Raw genomic sequence first — 17,672 nt, forward strand, 5'->3', positions numbered from 1 at the left:
TAAGAACATATTTTTCTTGAAAAAATATATAACCACATGCCATTATCATCTTAGACATAAAATTAGCTTAATTTAAATACACGCGGTCAATCAAATCATATTTAAAACAACAATGCTATTATACACGAGCAAATAAAGCATGAGAGTGCACGACTATTATTAAATCATATTTTTCTAAAATAAAAATAAAATAGAAAATTAGTAAGTTCTAACCATTATTTTTCAATTTTATTAAGTCGTTCAACATATTGTTTGTCGTGCCACCAGACGTTATGGTTTAAAAAAATCATATTACCATTTAAATTTATGATATATTTTAGTAAAATCAAATTAAATAACTTCACTTTTATCATATCTCGAAGTAAAATATGATTTACTTTTACTAATTTACTAATATAGTGTAAAACTCCTCACAATATACATGTAACTTTTCCTCCTATTAGATAACAACAAAATCAATAATAAGATGTGTAGGCACATGAATGGTAAAGATAAAATATAAATATAGATAGATAGATATTCATATAGGGGAATCGGGATTCGGAAAAGAAAAGGGGAAGAAGATAGAAGGGTTTGTGTTTTTGGGTATATGCAAAGAGTCACGATTAGGGAAACAAAAACGAAGGATCTAGAACCCAAACCTCAAACCTTCAAAACTGATTTAAGAATAATCGATTCGTCTAAGGAAACAAACACGTCAACGACAACACAACACCACAGCGAAGAATAATGGCGGCGGCGGCGGAGACGACAACCACGGTGAAGGATTTGGAGAAGAAAGCCAAAGAAGCTTTCATTGACGACGACTTCTCCCTCGCCGTCGATCTCTACACTGAAGCCATCAACCTGGATCCAATCAACGCCAACCTCTTCGCCGACAGAGCACAAGCGCATCTCAAGCTCAACGCCTTCACTGAAGCGGTTTCCGATGCCAACAAAGCCATCCAGTTAGACCCTTCTCTGCCAAAGGCCTATCTCCGTAAAGGGTATTCTTCTTACATGTAATGTTTTGTTGTTGTTTTCTTCAACCCTTGAATTGAATTGAATTGATGTGTGTGATACTGTTTTCTACAGGACTGCTTGTATTAAGCTTGAAGAGTACCACACTGCCAAGGTTGCACTGGAGAAGGGTGCCTCTTTTGCACCGGATGATTCCAGATTCACCAACTTGATTCAGCAATGTGACCGCTACATTGCAGGTGTGTGTGCATAACTCTTATTAACAATTGTCTTTGGTGGTTTTGAAAGTTGCAAGTGTATGCTAGTGTCCTTTGACTAATGAATGAATTGGATTTTTCAGTTAGATATTAGATTAGATGGTGAAGTAATCATCACACTTTGAAATTCACTTGTTAGAATACACTAACTTGCTAATGCTATCTGATATTGCAAGTTGTAACGGACGGAACTACATAGTTCCAAAAGTCGGCTGTAAGAGAAATAACGGACGGAACTACATACTAATGTTGTATTTGCCCCCTTTAAATTTTGATACTACCTTTTCTAATTAGCCTTGCTGCAAATATTTTGTTGACATGGGTTTCTTGCTAGCATTCGTGGTTGGTAATTGTTAAATGATGCCTGCTTTCTCTGTGAATGCTTTCTTGTTGGTTTCTCTTTTGCAAATCTTGTGTATTAGCATTTGTGGTTGTCATCTTTCCTTATGGTCTCGACACAGAGCTAGAGGAATCAGATGGGGCAGTCTCCCCTAGAGAAAAACCTTCCTTATTTATGTACAAATGTTGTCTTTGCCGCCCTTAAAAATTTTATACTACCTTTTCTAATTAGCCTTGCTGCAGATATTTTGTTAACATGGGTTTCTTGTTAGCATTCGTGGTTGGTGAATTTTTGTTAGGGAAATACTTTTAATTATGGATAGTGCCGTAATGAAAGAAGACACATGACATGTCACTGTGGCTCTTAAATAAACCCATACCATATTTATTGTTCGCGCGCAATAGTGGTGCTATAGCGCGTCGCGTAGCAGACCCCTGCCGCGACAGGATCGCGGCCGCAAAATCCTGCTATTAGCGGCCAGTAGCGGCCTTCCCATGAATGGGATTTCATTTTTGGGGGTCATCCGCGACAGGCCGCGAGCCGTGATTGACTACACCTTGACCCATTGCATATAAGAAAGACATGTATCAATTCTTGCGTTTGGTCCAGATTCCTCTCTAACAATAGCACAGCTGTTTTTGTAATTGATAAATGATGCCTGCTTGCGTATGCTTTCTTGTCAATTTCTCTTTTGCAAATCTTGTGTTTCAGGCCTTTAGCATTTCTGGTTGTCTTAATTCCTCTTGGTCTATTGACACGTATATGATATTGTGTCTGATGTCTTTTATCTTGTTAGAAGAATCCAATGCTCTTACTAGCACCTTATCGACAACTGCGCCCTTAATATCTGTACCGTCTGGTGATGATCCCCGTTCAGCTGTTAGTGATGGGACAAATAAAGAAGCTGAAACAGATAGTTCTTTATCACAAATCAATGAAGTTGCACCCAGCAAACCAAAATACAGGTTGGCACTTTTTTTGCTTCTGCCCATGCTGCTATTTCCTTTACTCGTTATATTTTTTGGATAAGAAAGTTTGGTCGTTGCAATGATTGCCATGTTTTAATCCATATTATCAATTCCTTAGTCATAATTCTCCATGTTTGGCTTAAGCTCATTTTGGGGTTTTAGTTAAAAGCGTCTTGGGAGAGATTTTGAAACCACCCCCCCCTTTTAAAAAAAAATTATTTAATTTGCACACTTTGTTTATGCTGGTTGGGACTGGGAACGTTAAAATTTCACCAAACTGTGGTTTTTGAGCATGTGTGTTTTCTCTTGTATTTTGGTATGTTTCTTTGAATGCATGTTGATATTATGGGCTTAACGATCTTGTTACCTGTTGATTGATGCATGGGCAGATATGAATACTACCAGAAGCCCGAAGAAGTGGTTGTGACAATATTTGCAAAAGGAATACCAGCAGAAAGCGTGGTCATTGACTTTGGTGAACAAATTGTATGTTTATGTAATATAATGGATAATTGATGCTTTGTTTTTACTCTCTTGATTTCCTCACGTTTCATGTAAATAACTCACCGAATGTTTCTAGAAATAGTTAACTTAACTTGAAGTTCTTTAACTTTGCAGCTGAGTGTTACTATTGATGTTCCTGGCCAAGATGCTTATCATTATCAACCTCGATTGTTTGGAAAGGTGACTGATTACTATCTTCTTGAATATTGCACGCAATAGACATAGTTTTCTGACAATGAACCATTTTTTTAACTCCGCCGCACTCATAGAACTTGTTTAATGAAAAATTAACTAATTAAGTAAATTTATCTTGCTGACATTAACAAACCATTTCAAGGACTTGTTATTTTGATGAACTACTTTATTTTATGTAAGTTTTCATATATGAGTATGACTATAATTTCATGATGAAGTGTTTGGGATATGAGCTGGTTCTATTTTAATATCAGTTTTAGTGTGACTATCAGGTGATTTTCAGGATAGAGATACTTTATTTTACTTTTTCAATATGTAAACAACTTATGTATTGCTTCGATAACATAAACTTTCATTAACTTAACCTGTTCTTTCTATTTGGGCAAAACAGGTAATACCTGATAAGTGCAAATTTGTGGTTTTGTCAACCAAAATTGAAATACGTCTTGCAAAAGCTGAAGCTATTAATTGGACATCTCTCGAATATAGCAAGGATATGCCTCCCCAAAAAATTAAAGTGCCTACAAGTGAGCTGACTACTATATTGTTTATCCTTTGTCCACTCTTTGATTATTTGGTTCGATTTGTTATGATTTTTTAATTGGTAATTGTTAAATAAGAAGGAAACATATCATGCTATTACTTTTCTGGTGGTAAACTTACTTCCAATGTGAATTTTGCAGTTCAATCTGAAAGGCCTGCATACCCATCATCAAAGCCAAGGACAAAAGATTGGGATAAGTTGGAAGCTATGGTGAAAAAAGAGGTTTTGCAGCTATACCCTACTACTTTGCTAATGAACAACCTTATTTCATAAAAGCTCCATTTTAAGTAGTTTCAATTTTTACAGGTTTGTCCTTATGGTTTAAAAGTGCAATTATGTCAGCAAAATTAGTTAACTTCTCAATCTCTCTGTTGCATTTGATTTGAAAACTGAAGGATATTGTTAAAATTAGAAATTGGGCGAAAAGTTTGCTAAAAGATAAACCTCCTATTTAATGTTTTTCCCAACAAAATTAGTACAGTATATTCATGAATTAATTCGGTTGTTAACTTGATCATCTTATTACTTTATAAATAATATTTTACCTAATGGTGGTTATCTTTCAGGAGAAAGAAGAAAAGCTGGATGGTGATGCTGCTTTGAATAAATTGTTCCGTGATATTTATCAAAATGCTGATGAGGACATGCGGAGAGCAATGAGCAAGTCATTTGTGAGAAAACCATTCTGTGCTTGCTTTAAAATTCATGAACATTGGTTCCTACGATATTGTGCTTCGTTTTCTTCTAAAATTATTTACATTTATTATTCCTTTGCCTTCTTCATTAACTATGCTTCTTTGCAGCTGGAGTCAAATGGAACAGTGCTGTCAACGGATTGGAAAGAAGTGGGATCCAAGAAGGTGGAAGGAAGTCCTCCAGAAGGTATGGAATTGAAGAAATGGGAGTACTAATTCAGTACAAGCTGATGCTCATGAGAGTTCAAATTCACAAAAATAAATTCTGAGAAGGGAAACAAATTCTGTAATCTTAATGTTATCGGTTATTTTGTGAATGATAAATTGCATTGTGGGGAAAATGACCTAACTTTCATCTTGCTGCGGGATTGGATTTTATTTCGTTGGTGATGTAAATTAATGTTAAACTTAAGTTATGGAAGTTGGTTTTTTGGTTTTACGTTTTGGAGTTTTATTTTTTGTTAATTATATATTGGAAATAATGAGTAGGACTGCCAGCATTTCGAGCCTGTTTATTTAGCCCTTCAGGCTCCAACGCATGTTTTTTCTGCATTGGCAAATTGGAGTGTCCGCATAAACGTGTGCCTAGCTGCTTGGAAACTTTAATCCAAATGGGCTTTAAAGTGTAATGGTTCTCACTTCTCACGGTTATAGCAATTAGAGAGACATGAGTATGGATATATTTTTTATAATCACGTTGGTCGGACATGATTATGGATATATTCTTTATAATCATGTTGGTCGGATGAGGAGTTTACCGCAATAGCTTTCATCCAAAATCTCGAGGTTAATAATGTATGTGTCCTTTTACTTATATATACTATTCAACATCTATCTCCTTTATCCAATGTTGGACTTTTTTATATTACTTTTTATTTACATTTGAAGAATTCCTAGCAATCTCCACAAGTGAGTTATTATCATATTACCATGCTCCTTGCAACAAGTTGTTGATTATTTGGATCGTAACATGAGGTGTAAATCACATTAGTGAATGACATCCCTTTCATCCAAAATCTATTTTTTCCATTATATACCATTTAACACTTTTTTTTATGTAATGCCAGACTTCTTTGATATTCTTATTCACGACTGAAGAGTTTCTAACAGAAAGTGAGGCACGTATGATGATGCATTTTTTGTTTGTATAACTGGTATATCATGTTATGTTAATATTTGACTATCGATGAACTTTAAAGCATTAAATTGCAATGGTAATTAACTAATTTTGTACCAGCAGTTAATAAGGTATACAAAATTATAAGAGCATCTCCAATGCTAGTTCTTATTTCTTAGTTCTTAGCACTATTCATGTGGGCCCGTATTGCCACATGTGTTTAAGCAACTCTCAAGTAATTTTGCTCCAACCATGAGTTCTTAGTTCTTAGTTCTTACTACTATTCATTTGGTCCCACCAACCACATTATTTATACTTTTTTTTCCATAAAGTAATAAAACAAAACTCATAAAGTAATAAAGTAATTTGGATGAGAGAGAAATAATTAATATTTTAAGCTAAGAATTCAAAAAGTAAAACATCTTATATAAGAACTGAGTTCTTATTTGTAAGAACTAAGGAGTCCATGTCAGCACCTCCAATGGTAAAGTTCTTAGTTCTTAGTTCTTAACTCCAAAATAAGAACTAAGAACCTTGCATTGGAGATGCTCTAAGTGACAATAAAACTATATTGGGATTCAACTATATGGATGGATCACCCAATGCTTGGCATATTTGATTTCGTTGGTTTTACATTGGTGTTGAAGGTCAAACACAATATTAACATTCTGAATTGATTTAATTGTTTGAACTAATTGGAAAATGAAATCTTCAAGCTTGTCAATATTAAATTTAAATTTCATGTTAAAAGATAGTAAATTGCGTACTAAATTTCAAATTAGTCTATGCACTAAAAACACCATCGAACAAAAAAAGTATACACTTAAAAGGCACAAATACTAATCGTGGGCTAATATATTAAAGGCTTAAATAAGTTTTTGGTCCCTAACCTTTACCATATGTTTGGTTTTCGTCCCTCGCCGGAGTAAAGGTGGGTTTTAGTCCCTAACCTTTGTCAAAATGTTTGGTTTTGGTCCCTCCGGAGCTCTTGGTCAACATCGGAGCTCTGGTGACCCATGTGGCATGGACACGTCAGTTTAATAAGCTGACGTGGAATTTGTTTTTTTTAATTAAAAAAACCTAATTAATTTAAAAAAAGAAATTGTTCAAAATTTAAAAAAAAAAAAAAACTTGATTTAACTTTAAGGAGGCCTTTAATATACTACTTTTGACCTATTGTTGTGGGTTAACTAGATTTTAAAAAAAAATAATAATTCAAAATATTTATTAGTGAATTAGTTAATGAAGGGTTTAGGTTAATCAAATCTGGGTTCATCTTCATCCCCAGCTCCCCTCCCTCTCAGTCTTCACATATCCCACTTGCACCTCCATCATTTCCGGCGACACCACGGTGGCTTGGTACTCTCTTTCTCATTTTTTGTTCTTGAAACTCAATGCCACCGCTATCTATAGAGAACATGTAGGAACATAACAGAAATAAAAAACAATCCCACCACATTTCCAAATCACCACCGTCTACGAATGTTGAAAACCTTCAATCAATTTGATCCACCCAAGGAAAATAAATCACCAAGCCAAGCACAGACAAGTTCAATATCTATTTCTCTTGGTGGACACATCATCTTCGATTTGCATTGTGGGTTGCGGTGGGGATGGGGTGAGGTTGGGTGTGGGTGGGTTCTGGGTTCGAATGGGTTGTGGTTTGCTGGTGTGGGTTGCGGTGAGGTTGGGTGTGGGTTGCGGGTGGTCCTGGGTTGATCGAGGGAGAGCAGTTGATAGTGACATAGCGGCTCTCCAGATATGGTGGTGGTGGTAGTTGTGGTGGGGTGCATGGTGGTTGATGGGAGGGATTTGTGGTGGAGAGGAGGTATGGAGTAGAAGAATAGAGAGGAAATCAAAGATCCAGAGATGAACATGTGAATGTTGGTGGGGGTATTGGCTAGGGTGGTTTAGTCTTCATGGTGGAGAGATGGTGACTGGGATGAGGATGAAGAAGGATGGAAAAGGATGAAGAAGTAGAACCTGGGTGGATCATAAGAAGAAGCTGAAGAAGGTGGGCGTGGATGAGAAAAATGAGATTTAATTAATCATTTTAATTATGGGTTATTTAAAAAAAAATTAAATGAAAAATAAAAAAAATCCACTTAGGCTCCCACATGGACATGCCACATGGGTCACCGGAGCTCCGGTGTTGACCAAGAGCTCCGGAGGGACCAAAACCAAACATTTTGACAAAGGTTAGGGACTAAAGCCCACCTTTACTCCGGCGAGGGACGAAAACCAAACATATGGTAAAGGTTAGGGACCAAAAACTTATTTAAGCCTATATTAAATGGTGTCATTTTCTAGAGGCATAGGCTGAAGATAGTTATTCATTTTCTTTAATATGAAAAACAATATAAAAACCGTGATGAAGATGAAGAATGAAATTTGGAGTTTACTCAAAATAAAAAGTTAGAGAAATGATTTTTGGGTGGGAATAGATAATCTTCAGCAAGTTACACAAGTGCTTAAGAACCTCTTTCATATTACAGTACAACATACTAACGGATAGATAACTAGACTAATATCTTACAAGAACGTGTACTTGTGTTTTCTCCATACATAGATGAGAAGATAACTATTTACAGCCTAAGCTCATCAGATATCAACGTGCAGCTCTAAAACCTTTCACGCATGTGCAAACGGAGCCTTCCTAAAATATCTCGCATTACTTATGGGCATTTTTATTGTTGGCAATAAGGACATCAAGTTGGGGTGACCCTCCGGTTGGTCGGACCGGTTGTGAACCTTGAGGTCTCGAACCTAGAACTGGTGTTTGTGTCGGCGCAATTATTCGCTGCGTAACAGCCTCTGGATAGTGCCGACTATCAAGTTCAAGACTTCCACGCATTCTCCGTGTAGGACGCCAATTCTGATCTGGTTGCGAAGTGAACAAATCATCAGTCCTAGAAACTGACAGCACCGTTCCCCCCACAGTTCTTCTTTGCTCCCCTGATGTGGCTGCAGTTTGATTTTGAACTGAAATAGATTGAGATTGTCTGGCAGCTTGGGCAGCAGCCATAACACTATCCCGTTGGCTATTGGAAGTAGCTCTTGCTGTCTGAGCATTCCTAGACAGCAAACCATATGATTGCATTAGTCGTTCTCGTGGTGACAGGGGATTCAGAGATTGCTGCAGGTGTGGGTTTGTGAAGTTATTAAGCGAACCAGATCTGTATGGGTTTTGCAATGGAGTTGGTGCTGGCATACAAACAGGCGGTACTCGGTCCTGAGTCCAATGAAAAGTAAAATATAAGTACTCAGTCCTGAGTCCAATGAAAAGTAAAATATAAGTACACAAGCTACAAACACCAAGAAACACACCTAAAAGTGAGGTTCTTCTAATGATATCCAACATAATAGATGAAACACATTACTGACAATGATTATTACAGTATAAGTAGTGAAAAATAACAAAACACTTGATATAGTATAATTTTAAAATATTAATTAGTTAATGAAAAGATAGTTGAAGAAAGACAGCTAAGAAAATAGAGCATTCTCACATCTTCAGTAAATAGAACATTCTCACATCTGCAGTCGATCCCTTTACATTACCTAAAAATATGAACTTATGTTGCTCTACTTCAGTCTTACAGGAGAGAAATTTTCAGTCTTCCCACTTACTTTTTGTGCAAAAGAATATTAAGTCAATTAATCCTAAAGCGCAGTTTTAAAACAAATTTTAGGTTCAGTGTATTTTTCTTTTATATATGAGTAGTGGTCATGTTTTCCTTATAAGGAACTTACGGCATTTCAACACATAAAAAAGGAACAGCCATATCCAGAAAGAGTTGTCACATAAGGTGCGGAATCAACAAACTGTGCGGCACCAACACAACCACCAGATAAAATGAGTATACAGTAGGAATAGAATACTAATAAATCAAACCTGTGTTGCTGAGCGATGCTGGTATGCTGAAGAATTCAGACCTGAGACCTGAGGCTGATTCAATGGGGGTCGAGAAAAATGCTGCTGTCTTTCTGTATCACTCAGTATGGAATTGAAAGCATCTGCAGAGACTGGATTGGGCAAAGAAACATGGGGAGTAGCGGATGAATTGCCGGGTAGAAAGGAATTCAAATTAGTAACTGGACTTTGTTGCGTTCCCGATGTCTGAGATTGGACTGGGAGGGCCTGAACTGCGACGGGAGTCCTATTAATAAGTCTCAGTGTCGAGGATGACCTCCCATACTCGTTATCACCTAAGTTCATATAAATCGACTGTGGATGTAAATTGCTTGGTGCAGAAACCTGATTACACATGGCAGAGATCATGGCAGAATTATTCTCATGACCTTCAGCTTCCTGATTAAATACAGGAGAACCAGGATCAGGGAGAACAGGCTGCTCAAGAAAAATTCCACAAAAGAAGTCATCTTCTATCTGGGCAGCAGCACCCAAGGAAGGTGAATTTGGGGTGACAAATTGACCAGGAAGTGATTCCTGTGAAGGTTTTCTATCTTCTGTTGCACAAATGTCCATAATGTCCGAATAATCATCATCGTTGGTGAGGTCCAAAATGTTGGTAACAGTACTTGGTGAAGGAGAACAAGTAAATTCTTTTAGTTCAGTCTGCTGACTCTGTTCCTTTTCACAATTGGGGGCCTTAACCTGAATCTTATCCACACCACGATCAACTTCCAGGACTGCCTTCCATGATCCATCAGCAAATACCATCACTTCTACAATGTTCTCACCAACATTTTTCAGTATCTGTATTTAGAAAGAGGGAAAAAATTAGAAGTTTATTTTTCGTTTCCATTTCAGGTTTTTTTGTCCCTAGGGCCAAGCTGGTGTAACCTTATAAATTGAGCGGGGAATTGGCTGAGATTAACATGAAAAAATCACCAAAATTTCCATTCCCAATATTAACGTGATGCCAAATTAACACCAGGAGAGAGAACACCAACAAAAGGTAATGGCAAAGGATTAAAGAACTTAACCAACTTGCCTCAACCATGTTTCGGTCAAGACGAATATCTGCATAGCAGACATACTGGTTGCAATGAGGGCAGCGCCAGTATGGCTTCTTTGAATTTATATTAATGAAGTTGTCAAAGTCGAAACACTACAGAAAAGAGAACAGAAACGTGAGGTCGACGAGAAGAAAAAAGAAAGGGAATATGATACAAATAACCCACTCACCCACACACAGAAACCTAGAGCAATTAAACACATCATGAATTTTTCTCTTTATCGTAAGAAGGTCTCTACAGACATTTAATCAAGATTTAGTACATTTTAACTTCAATTGCTTAAAGCAAAAATTACAAACCATATAACAGAGAGTGACATAAGTTAAAGTTAAAAATTACTTTATTGCATGTCGGCATCTAAAGCCCTATTTACTACTTATGGTAAGCAACACAGTATAAATAACCAGCAACCACCATTAGCATTCTCCATATTAAGTGATACTAACACAGGAGTCACTTACCTGGAAATGTTTGCATGAGCACCCTTTAACAGGCGTCTTGATACGTGTAAAGCTGTTTTTTAAAGATGAGACAGAAAGGACTATCAGCTTTTATAAAAAACAATATGTAAAAAAATTACTATCATAAAAAAAGCAAAAAATCAAACTTAAAGGATAATTGAAAAAATGATCTTAGCATAATGTTTACAGATTTAAGCATTTCCAGTGAAAGGAAGACAAGCTACCAAAAAAAAATATAGCAGAAGCCTGAAGAACAATAATACTTGTAAGACAAAGAAAACTTCAAAAGATGATTGTGAATGGTCTAATTTTTTTTAAAAATCAACGCTAGAATTACTAGTTGTTAGAAACTAACTAACAACTCACAAGTCCAATTAGCTTTCTCTACAAAGAAGGGTATAAATGAAGATCCATGAATTAATACCAATTACCAAGCAGGAAGAACCATGGATATACACAATTAAGTAACAGAACAGATTACAATCTTCTAAAACTAATACATCGGAAAATATTTCCCTGTCTGCATTCAACAAAGGTACTATCAGTAAAAAACAAGGTCAGGTATAAAGAAACATTAAATGAAGTAAGAAGAGAAATATCAGGGGTTTGAGACTGGAAAGGATTGAGAAACAAACTGCAGGGTTCTGGAAGACTGAGTAGAAGTATAAAGTAGTCATTAGGAAAATTGGAATTGAGAAACATATTTAATATTTAGGACTTCTTAACATATTAAAATCCAATCAATCAATTTGAACAAGAAGTAACATGGCCATTGTTCATTTACATCTAGTTGTAATCCAGCAGGAAAGGTCTAAAGAAAGGTGAGGTTCTAACCACAAGGTTCTACCACAAGCAGAAATACGATTGAGTTCCAAAAGATTGAAATAACAAAAAAATAGTACTGATTGGATAAACTACAATAATTAAACGAGAAACCAAATATTTAACCAGGTAACCCTGAATTTCTGCAATTAACACGTGGTTTTAAAGTAGCTCTAACTAAAATTTCAACACAAATGTAGCCACATGACTCTGAAAAGGAAATCATATTTAGCTAAAACATTATAAGACCATCAAAAAGTGTATTGTGAACAGATAAAGATGACAAGAGCATGAATGCCTAACTCCAGTAGTCATTAAATGGATAAGGGATCCAGAGAGAGAGAGAGAGAGAGAGAGAATGAAATGGGTCTCAAATAAAAACTACCATCTATGAGATTACTATGCTCAAATTGAAGATGAGAGAACTACAACAGATAAAGCAAGGAAGTCAAGGCGGTCAATATTATGAATAAAGGAGATCAAGGCATACCTTATGGGACAATTAAGTGAGATTTGAGATGGCCCCTCAATAATATCTGAATCTATATATATGTATAAGGAAAGATGTGGAATAAGATATAGAAAAATAAGAATGAACAATTGAAGTGGAAAAAAATAACAATGAATTATAAATGGAGGATCACTAAGAAAAAGATATAAACATATTTTCAGGGTACATTTCATCCTAAATATCAGAATTGTACCTGAATCAACAGAAGTAACAGGAGGCTGAACATAGTCTTGAAGAAGTGGAGGCTCAGGCAAGGATATAAAACTCATATAGGCAACAAGTATAATATAATGACCTTCACAATGACAATGGTTGCAATACGGTAAGATGCATAAAATGAAAGCCAGAATGATAGGAAAGAAAACACTAGTTTTAAACACTTACCATTGAATTGACCCACTGCTTGAAGAAGATTTGTGCCAAATTTAAGCAAACCAGTCACATGAGTTGGCATCTGTGGTCCAGTGTCCTGAGAAACAAAATGACAGAGATAAGAAACTGATGTCTAAACTAAATGTTTATAATATAAGTTCGAACATACAAACAGACCATTTGAACATTAGTCCTTCTGTCTACTCCTTTTCCATTCAGGAGAAAACTACAAAAGATTCAAAATAATCCAGTCAGCATCAATTAAGAACCCCTCCACACCACCAAAATAGAAGAGTTAAAAGCAACCATACTTCACTTGCTGAGGACTAATGAGGCACGCAGATGTCTCAATATTATCAATTTGTGCCACAAATAACCACTGCAACTTAAAATATGTGATACAAGTTAGATTTACAGAAACAGAATCATTTAAAAAAGAGAGATTAAGACATGTGATCAAATAACAAATAAAATCATATTCTTAGCAAAAATAAACATATAAGATAGCAATTATATGTTCAACCTTAGACCAAATAATGAAGCAATACCGAGATATTGGCATTATAATGGTTGAGGATAAGAAGTGGACCAAATGATCACAAAACATATCCAGGAAATAGTGTCATAGTACATGTTTTTGCAGATAATAAAGTCTTAGTTGGAGGGTCGAGAGAAGAAATAAAAGGGAGGTGATATATGAAAAAGAACCTTGGAAACACATGGCTTCCACCTTAGTAGAAGCAAAACAGAGTATATAGATTACAATCTTAGCAAGAGACACATAAATCCTAACGTAGGGGTGAAATTTAGTGAACATAAAACACCACAAATGTCACATTCTGTGTACACTGGGTCCTTTTGCACCCATATATGTACTGGGTGTTAAGACACGGATCCACTCAATGCCTTCTCGTAAGATAGGCCTAGGCCAAATTCTCAAGATGGTATTAGAGCATTTCTTAGATCATTCTATCATTGCACCACCCGCAGAAGTTTAAAATTCAAGAATTAATCTCACCCGCAGTTGTTCTACAAAAAAATAATAAAGGCAATCTAAGAATATAACCCACAACTATTCTAGAAGAAATTGATTAAATCAATTTGGCCACGTAGATGTTCCATAATGGGCATGGGAGCATTTCCATAAATATCAAGTCTGCAATCCCCGCGCTCCAAAGGTTCAGTCCTAAGCATTGGAGAGGTGTGTGTGTGTGTGTGTTAAGTCCTTATTGACTCCTAATAATTTATAAATGGTAGAGAAATCCTCACCCTTAAACTAGTTTTTTGGGTAAAGTTAGACCTGACTCAAATTTTGAAGACCAGGTATTTTTTACAGTTGTACATGTTCCGGGTACAAAAAGGACAGGGACAAGCAATTTATATACAAAAAGAAAGCAATAGTTCCAGACTTAATTTGGTGGAGAATAAGTTAGGAGTTCGTCATGTGTGCCATTCTACCATGTTTACCAAAACAATTCAATTAAAAGGATTCTTACAATTTTTACATCAGGTAGAACATTCTTCTTCGTAATATGGAAGTCAACCGCGGAAGCTCCATATCCAGGCTGCATTGCAGGTAAAATAATATCAAACTAAGTTCTCAATATGAAATACGGCCAAATTTTACAAGGCACAAGAATCCACCATTGCTTCAATAGACACAAGTATTGGACCCATATTCATTTTTGGATAGAACCTGCATGACAATGCACATTTAAGCAAGTTATTACTGCAGAATATCAGATAAAGTGAGAGATTGTCTAATTTCAAATGCATTGTTTTTTATGGGTCTTTTGATTTGTCATAGTTTCTTATATATTGTCTTCAGTGATTCTTGCAAGTTACAAAAAAACACAAAAAGCAAAATATTATTGCTCATTTCAAAAATAAAATAAAAGATGAAGAAGTTAGTAGAGGAAGTTCCAAGGATCCCATGCTATCAGCCTACCTCTCTATTATTGAGGATATTGTGGAATTGCAAGAACTAGGTCCAGCATTTACATTCCCCAAGCTGCAGTAGATATTTCCTATCTACACTACCAAAAAGGATTCTCAAAAACATAGAGATGACAACATGCCGCATAGCAAAAAGAAATATGTAAGCAAACCTGATTAGCAATAGTGGAAAGTTCTTCTGAGTCTTTCTCCTCGAACCATCCATACTGACAGGCATTCTAAAATAGTAAATAGTGTCAGTAAGAAATTCACAATTTTCAATATGTTATGGTGGCATAGCTTCCCGATGTTTTTAGCAAAGCACATTGAAGATAAACATAAAAAATCTAATATAAATAAAATGTTGTCTTTATATGCCCATAGTGATATAGGATAAAAGATAACTTTGTGATGGGTAAGAAATAAAAATTTCAGAGTAAACGATATAAACTTCATGAAATTGATAGTTTATAAAAAGCAATGCGCCATAATCATTTTTGCCACAAAGCAAGAGCTCCAATGGGGGTTACACTTCATGTAAACTTGAACCGATTTATCTTATAGTCAACAAAAATTGGAATCAATATAAGGTAGATTATTAAAACACTAAGAAAGCAGTAGGCAAAACTAGAACAAGAGCTTTTGACAGTTTATACTAGTCCTTACTCCTTATGCACCGAAGAAGAGGAACGAAGTATTTACGAACTTGTTAAAATTAGGGAAAGTAAAAAAATAGGCCTAAACTAGATGAGGAGGGAAAGTATCGGTTCTGGAGTAAGATATCAAGAAAAGATAAAAGTGTTTCTTTTACAAACTTCTTAATAAAGGAGACCAATTTTTCTCAAACTCTGATGGACTGAACACTAGAAAGGAGGATCATAACAAAATATTTTTGCTACCTCAGGATATATTGACAGCTGCGGATCATTTGATTGGACTGAAATCCAATTTTTTAATCAGTGAGATCTCTTGACTTTGTATACCATTCCGCTGTAAATAAAGGATCATACATTCATACCCTATAGCGTATAGATCCATTGTGGTCTTGAAATTATATTCTAATGGAAACAACAGCCCTAGTTGCCATCTCTATATCTGGTTTACTTGTGAGTTGTGAGTTTTACTGGCTATGCCTTATATACCAACCCTCGCAAAAACTAAGATCGATTCGAAGAACATGGTCGTACTATCGAAGAATTCGAATAAACGAATCAATGAAAAGGATGGCTAACTATTGAGGTACGGAAGTGGTTTGGAGAAAAAGTGAGCAAGTTTTCATAAGTCACAGCTAATGGAAATTTCAATGAGTTATTAATAGTTAATACCAATAGCAATAAGAAACAACAAGGAAAAATGAACCCACCTTGATTGATATCATCAAAACCATTATAGCTGCCTTTCCTAATTCATTATTCTTTCGTTGACAAATCTGCGAGGAAAATGAAAAGTAAATGCCTACAACCTACCAGCATAGCAACTAATAAAACACAACAGAATATCTTCTTGATCCCCAACACCCTCCACACTACACAGTGGAAAATGGAAATCACCTGTTTCATCAATTTAGGGAAATCTTTAGCTTTTGCTGGAATTTCACCATTGGCAAGTGCATAATCAATACCCCTGCATGTCAAAATAGATCTAGTAAAAAAATAGCACAATTGCAGTATCACCATTAATAAAATAAAATAAAAAATTGAGCTCTTCATTTCTTCACACCCATAGTGAATATTGATTACAACAAAAGTGAAGAACACATAGCTGATATAGGGTTTGAATTTTCAAAGCTCAATCTCTAAATGCAACACTTCAAAATTAGTACTCAACCTAGTGAATTTTGAGTGTAATCTTCAGCTGAAACATTTCCAATCTATGAAACATTGAACATCTAGGGAAAGAGAAGAAGAAGCGGAAATCAGAAAGGGAAAGTGAAGAAGATTGATTACCGAGAGAGGGAGAGGCAGAGATTGTAAAATTCGTAAGGGTCAGTTCGGGTGGGCTTGGTGCTGCTAGGTTGAACATGCTGATTCAAACGGCCAACCACCGCGTTGATTCTGTAGGAGTTGATGTCCGACGGTGATAACGGTTGTCCGGTACCCTTGAAGGCGGCCACAGTTGGTTGTTGCAGTGCCATCGGAACGGTGGAGAACCAGCTCCGTGTTTTTCTTCTTCAGTTTTTGGCTGTTTTTATTGATGAGGCCAGTGAAGAACAACAGTGTCTTTGGTTCCTTCTTTAGAGGCCCATAATACTCCAACACATTTATTGTAATTTCACTAATTTGTTAATTTTTTTAGTGCTTTCGAGTTTGTCATTTAAAGAGAATTCCTCTTTTGGTGCGCGGGAAGGGTTGGGACGCTCGGGGTGCACGGGAAGGGTTGGGAAACTCGGGGAACTTGCAAGGCTGCTATTCTTGCCGAGGGAATGAACCGCCCGTTAGATAGGGGGAGAGATCCCCATCAAGCATAACAGATTTTATCACTAAGATATGTTCTCCTATGATAGACGAGAAGGAAGTACACGTCATCCAGGAGTGGGAGCCTCCTACATACGGTATCTGAGTAATGGTCATCTTGTCGGTTTGGTGAATGACTAGCAGCGGTTCATGATCATCTTAATATAGAGGGATGGAGAAAGTGGACAAAGTAGACTCGCATTTCCTAGTCGAAAAGATGAGTTTCTTTTTCATCTTGCATTTCTCATCTAACAAAACTATTGGTGGTTGAGAGTCATTTTGGATAACTTCCACACACGAAATCAATTATAGTAGAAGTTGTAGCGGATAGTTTATGCGTAAATATAATAAATCGTAAGATTCTACGATCGAATTGCATAATATTATTCAACAAAAATCACTTTTATAAGATCAACTGTGAGAAATGTTAATTCACTTTTATTATAATCAAGTTTAACAAAATTAATTTACAAAATCAATCATGAGAAATGTTAATCCAAATATAATTCACTTTTACTATAATCAAGTTTAACAAAATTAATTTACCAAACCAAT

General features: G+C 36.0%; 2 protein-coding genes across 4 annotated transcripts; one reads left to right on the forward strand and one right to left on the reverse strand.

Annotated features, from left to right (window-relative positions):
- Positions 1–521: 521 nt before the first annotated feature.
- Positions 522–4,902, forward strand: LOC130741204 (protein SGT1 homolog A-like). Of its 2 annotated transcripts, none has more exons than XM_057594027.1 (9): positions 522–986; positions 1,075–1,199; positions 2,357–2,522; positions 2,915–3,011; positions 3,144–3,209; positions 3,616–3,751; positions 3,908–3,990; positions 4,335–4,439; positions 4,572–4,902. In XM_057594027.1, exons 1-9 carry the CDS (start codon positions 730–732, stop codon positions 4,677–4,679), a joined length of 1,143 nt encoding a protein of 380 aa, XP_057450010.1. In that variant the 5' UTR covers positions 522–729; the 3' UTR covers positions 4,680–4,902. The 2 variants fall into 2 exon arrangements, with proteins under 2 accessions (XP_057450010.1, XP_057450009.1); XM_057594026.1 differs by having other exon boundaries at positions 523–986; positions 2,354–2,522.
- Positions 4,903–7,995: 3,093 nt separating this feature from the next.
- On the reverse strand, positions 7,996–16,892 carry LOC130741205 (E4 SUMO-protein ligase PIAL2-like). 2 transcript variants are annotated; one of them, XM_057594029.1, is made up of 16 exons: positions 16,611–16,892; positions 16,215–16,287; positions 16,028–16,093; positions 14,838–14,903; positions 14,678–14,760; positions 14,374–14,425; positions 14,226–14,294; positions 13,041–13,108; positions 12,907–12,955; positions 12,742–12,826; positions 12,551–12,652; positions 12,337–12,388; positions 11,025–11,076; positions 10,539–10,655; positions 9,476–10,300; positions 7,996–8,812 (listed from the first exon to the last, which is right to left on the reverse strand). In XM_057594029.1, exons 1-16 carry the CDS (start codon positions 16,796–16,798, stop codon positions 8,252–8,254), a joined length of 2,508 nt encoding a protein of 835 aa, XP_057450012.1. In that variant the 5' UTR covers positions 16,799–16,892; the 3' UTR covers positions 7,996–8,251. The 2 variants fall into 2 exon arrangements, with proteins under 2 accessions (XP_057450012.1, XP_057450011.1); XM_057594028.1 differs by having other exon boundaries at positions 13,041–13,114.
- Between the last annotated feature and the right edge of the window lie 780 nt (positions 16,893–17,672).

The sequence above is a fragment of the Lotus japonicus genome, chromosome 2 (assembly GCF_012489685.1).
Source record: "Lotus japonicus ecotype B-129 chromosome 2, LjGifu_v1.2".
NCBI lineage: Eukaryota > Viridiplantae > Streptophyta > Magnoliopsida > Fabales > Fabaceae > Lotus > Lotus japonicus.